Source organism: Silurus meridionalis, chromosome 4, assembly GCF_014805685.1.
Source record: "Silurus meridionalis isolate SWU-2019-XX chromosome 4, ASM1480568v1, whole genome shotgun sequence".
Taxonomy (NCBI): domain Eukaryota; kingdom Metazoa; phylum Chordata; class Actinopteri; order Siluriformes; family Siluridae; genus Silurus; species Silurus meridionalis.
This window is the reverse complement of record NC_060887.1, coordinates 41,638,009-41,643,008: the sequence shown is the minus strand read 5'-3', so window position 1 is coordinate 41,643,008 and position 5,000 is coordinate 41,638,009. Positions and strand designations below refer to the sequence as shown.

Genomic DNA, 5,000 nt, shown 5'->3' with positions numbered 1-5,000 from the left:
TGCAGCAACATGAACAGGAAATAAAAGCACTGCACTCACATGCACACCATCAATAGGTAGTAATGATTTCATCAACTTTTTAATAATAAAGTTGAAAACATCAGGCAAGAAATCCAGACGATTAAAATAAATCCAAACTATTTTATAAATAACCCTGTAGACAGCAGTGTCATTATAACAGACCATCAATTACAAAGTTTTACTCCTATTCAAGAGAACGACTTCATTTCATTTATTTCCTCATCAAAATCATCAACCTGCATTCTCCATCCCTCACCTACAAGTTTCCTCAAACAGATCATTCCAGAGGGAATTGAACCTGTTTTAAAATAATAAACTCTTCCATTAGCACTGGTTTTGTACCTAAATCCTTCAAACTGCAGTTATCAACCCCCTAATTAAGAAACCTGACCTTCACCCTGTCAGCTGTCCAACTACAGTCCAATATCAAACCTCCTCTTTATCTCCAAGATTCTAGAAAAGGTTGTAGCACAGCAGTTCTGCTCACATCTACTGAGGAAGAACATTTATGAAATGTATCAGTCAGGATTTCGGCCTCATCATAGCACAGAGACGGCGCTAGTTAAGGTGGTAAATGACTGTTATTGGCCTCTGATCAGGGTTTTGTCTCTTTACTTGTTTTGCTCGACCTCGGTGCAGCTTTTCACACCATTGATCATCATCTCCTGCTTGCTGGACTGGAGTTTAGTCAAGTCAAGAACCTTTTATTGTCATTTCAACAATATATATGTGACGCAGTACACAGCGAAATGAAACAACGTTCCTCCAGAACCCTGATGCTACATACACAATATAAAGCTTCATAACAGAAAACACAGAGTTTAGGACTGTACATTTCCTCGCCACATAAAGTGCATCGTGTGCAACCTGGTGCAAACAGTGTAAAGACATCACAAGACAGTTTAGAACAAACACACAAAACACAAAATAGCACCACCAGTAAACCTGCTGTATATTACACAGTGCAGTGTGTAAGAGAGAAACTGAGTACAGGAGTGAACATGCAATTAGACAAAAATGTAAACAAAATATTGTACAAAAGAGCAACAGCAGCAGTTAAAAAGATGCAGAAATGGCGTGTAAACAGTTTGTAGTAATGAAGTGATGTAATGTGAGTGGTGCTGAAGACATGGATGTGAGAAGTGAGTACGAGTGTGTGTTGAGTTGTACAGTTTAGTCACACAGTTTTGGAACCGCTTTCCTGATGTCAGGAGGGTAAAGAGTGTGCATGAGGGGTGTGTGTGTGTGTGTGTGTGTGTGTGTGTGTGTGTGTGTGTGTGTGTGAAGGGGTGTGTGTGTGTGTGTGAAGGGGTGTGTGTGGTCATCCACAATGCTGTGTGCTTTGTTGATGCAGCGTGTGGTGTAAATGTCCATGATAGAGGGGAGAGAGACTCTTCTCTCTTCTCAGCTGTCCTCACTATCCTCTGTAGGGTCTTGTGATCTGAGACGGTGCAGTTCCCAAACCAGGCAGTGATGCAGCTGCTCAGGATGCTCTCAATGGTCCCTCTGTAGAACATGGTCAGGATGGGGGAGGGAGATGAGCTTTCTTCAGCCTTCTCAGGAAGTAGAGATGCTGCTGGGCTCTTGGTGATGGAGCTGGTGTTGAGTGACCAGGTGAAGTTCTCTGCCAGATGAACACCAGGGAATTTGGTGGTCTTGACGATCTCCACAGAGGATCCATCGATGATCAATGGAGATTGGTCGCTCTGTATTCTCCTGAAGTCCACAAACATTTATTTCATTTTGTCAACGTTCAGAGATAGGTCGACACTCTACACACACTCTACAGATGGCATCGCCGATGGAGCGGTTTGGACGATACACGAACTGCATGGGGTCCAGTGAGGGTGGAAGCTGGGTCTTGATGTGCCTCATGATGAGCCTCTCGAAAGCACTTCATCACGATGGGTGTGAGCACTACGGGACGATAATCATCAAAGCAGGAGACAGTAAACTGAAAGATGGCAAAGGCATCCGCTAGCTGTTGTGCACATTCCCTGAGCACTCTGCCAGGAATTTTGTCTGGTGCGTGTTTGATTTGTGTATTTTGATTTTGTTTGTATGTGTGTGTTATGAATGTGTGTGTGTGTTTGATATGGATTTAATGTGTGTTTTAGTGTGTGTGTTTGATGTGTGTATTATGTGTGTATTGTGTGTTTTATGTGTGTGTATTTATGTGTGTTTGATGTGTGTTTGTGTTCGCAGTATCTGAGTGAACTTCTGTACCAGGATGATCCTCCACACCTACTTAGATCAAAAGGTGCAGGCTATTTGTTGGTACCTCAAATAATGAAGACTCCAGCAGGGGGCAGATGTTTTTCTTATAAACCCCACAGTTATGGAACAACCTTCCAATCAGTGTTCGGGACTCAGACACAGTCTCAGTGTTCAAGTCGAGGCTGAACACATATTTATTTAGTGGAGTCTTTAGTCAGTAGGTGTTTGTGAGGTAAAGGAGCAGATCTGGAGGGATCATGGATATGGAGTGTTTGGTGAACTGGGATATTTGGATGCTGTCGTCTCCTCACTCTCACACGTTCACTCAGGTTTGTTGATGGTGGTGTGGTGGGTCGTCTCTTATCCCAGAGATCCTCATGTCTGTGTTTCCTTCTGCTTCTCCATTTTAGTTCTGCTGCCAGAGTGAATCTTACCAGAGTCCAAACTGCACAGTGACATTAACTTTCATACAACAATCAGGAGACTTAATAATCCATATCCTTCTCTTCCTGTCACCCCTCTTCTCTCTCTCTCTCTCTCTCTCTCTCTCTCTCCTCCTGTCACCACCCTCTCTCTCTCTCCCTCTCTCTCTCTCTCCTCCTGTCACCACCCCCTTTCTCTCTCTCTCTCATTCTCTCTCTCTCTCTCCTCCTGTCACCCCTCTTCTCTCTCTCTCTCTCTCTCCTGTCACCACCCCCTCTCTCTCTCTCTCTCTCTCTCTCTCTCTCTCTCTCTCTCTCTCTCTCTCTCTCTCTCTCTTGGTCGAGTTTAACATGCTTTTGAGGTTCCACTGATCACTGTTCCTGCTCCTCTCCCTTCCTTGGATCTTCCCACGTCGTCCTGGTCTGCCTCTGGATGATTTTCTCTTCAAATGGAGGCCACTCTGTGCAGCTGGAGATGTTTCTTTTAACGCCCTGGAGATCCATGAAATTCCGGAGTAAGAACGGGAGCTTTGAGGATTTGGACTGTAGTTAATATCAACAGTCTGCTACACTGACTCAGGACTACAGTTTGCTCTGATCTCCATCACTGCACCTCAACATCGTTTATCTGTAATAAATGAACATTCGGTGGAACCCAGATGAGGATGAGGTTCCCTCTTGAGTCTGGTTCCTCTCAAGGTTTCTTCCTGCTGCATCTTGGGGAGTTTTTCCTTCACCACAGTCTCCACCGACTTGTTCATCAGGGACAAACTTACACTTATAAACAACATCTTCACTTTTATCTCCACATTATCAGTGTAAAGCTGCTCTGTGTGTGTGTTAAATGTGTGAAGTGTGTTTGATGTGTGTATTGTGTGTGTTTGATGTGTGTATTGTGAGTGTGTTTTATGTGTGTTTGATGTGTTTATTGTGTGTATTTTATGTGTATTGTCTGTTTGATGTGTGTAGTTTTGAGTGTGATGTGTGTATTGTGTGTATTTGATGTGTGTATTGTGTGTGTTGTATGTGTGTATTGTGAGTGTGTTTGATGTGTGTTTGAGGCGTTGATTATGTGTTTTATGTGTGTAGTGTATGTTTGATGTGTGTATTGAGTGTGTTTGATGTCTGTGTTCAATGTGATGTGACACTAGAGCTGGTGACAGTAGTTGCCTAGCAACCAACATGGGGAAAAGTGGGGACTTTTGGTTATTTAGGAAAATATCAAGAGAGAGAGAGAGAGAGAGAGAGAGAGAGAGAGAAAGAAGGATGGAGAAATGGAGAGAAAGAGAGAGGGGGAATATACTGTAGATGGAGAGAGAGATTAATTTTGTATGTATATGTGATGTGTAGTATGATGGTGTAATAAACACTACAGTGTGTAATAGAGGGACAGGGAGTTCTGTGTTGGACATGGTGACAGAACTCTGCTAATTGACCCATCTAACCCCCCTTTCAGATGTTCCTCCACAGGCATGATGGTGAAAAGACCTCTAATGGAATCATTCAAAGACTGGGCTCAGAGGCCCAGAAGGCAGGATTGCTGATACCCATCTCTACTTCCCAGTTTTAGGCCAAGAGGCTCAAAGGGAAACAACCATGACCGCTGGAGCTTCCACTGCAGGTTTTACCCTGAAACATCTGAGGCTACCGATGCACATCCAATGACCCAAATACTAGATCCATGAGGACAATGTTCCTAACCAAAACTCAGGTCCAGAGCTCAAACCAGCATATAGCTCCAAATTGTAATTAGTTTAGCCATTATATTCACCATGTACCACTCTTTTCAACTTTTCTTGTTTGCAAGTTTGGAAAGTCCCCAGAAGACATTGTCTTTAAATGAAAGCCATTTTTAAAGTTTTGTTTAAAGTTTATATGTATTTTGCTTATCAGGTGGTTCTGTGGGGTTTCTCACATATATACTTATTGCTGTGGACATTCCCATGGACCTCCATCACCTTCATATAGCTATACCTCAGGTGAGATGCATCATTTACATTACCATTGATGGCATTTGGCATACGCCCCCTATCCAGAGCAACTTACAACTAAGCAGTTAAGGGTCTTTCTAAAGGGCCCAGCAGTGGCAGCTTGGTCGTTCTGGGATTAGAACTGGTGGTATTTTGATACAGAGTCCCATGCCTTAACCACAAAGCTCCCCCCAGTCTACACAAGAAGGAATCAGTGAATCAAGCCCCTTTAAACTATAACTGCTTGTACACACATGAGCTTAATGTACAGAAGAGACCCTCACTGTGAGGTGGTGCACAGAGGTGTGGAGTTTTTAATGTAAGATGTAAGAACAGCATATAACATGCAGTACCTGCAGGGGGCAGTGTA

The 5,000-nt window shown here is 43.3% G+C and overlaps 1 protein-coding gene across 2 annotated transcripts in view; it reads right to left on the bottom strand.

Annotated features, from left to right (window-relative positions):
• Positions 1-5,000, bottom strand: part of LOC124385039 (ankyrin repeat and fibronectin type-III domain-containing protein 1) — an 80,793-nt gene that overhangs the window by 53,871 nt on the left and 21,922 nt on the right. For both annotated transcript variants that reach the window (XM_046848104.1, XM_046848105.1), the window contains exon 3: positions 4,984-5,000. This exon is cut by the window's right edge and continues 165 nt beyond it. In XM_046848104.1, the coding sequence (XP_046704060.1) occupies positions 4,984-5,000 (17 nt within the window). The remainder of the gene's footprint in view (positions 1-4,983) is intronic.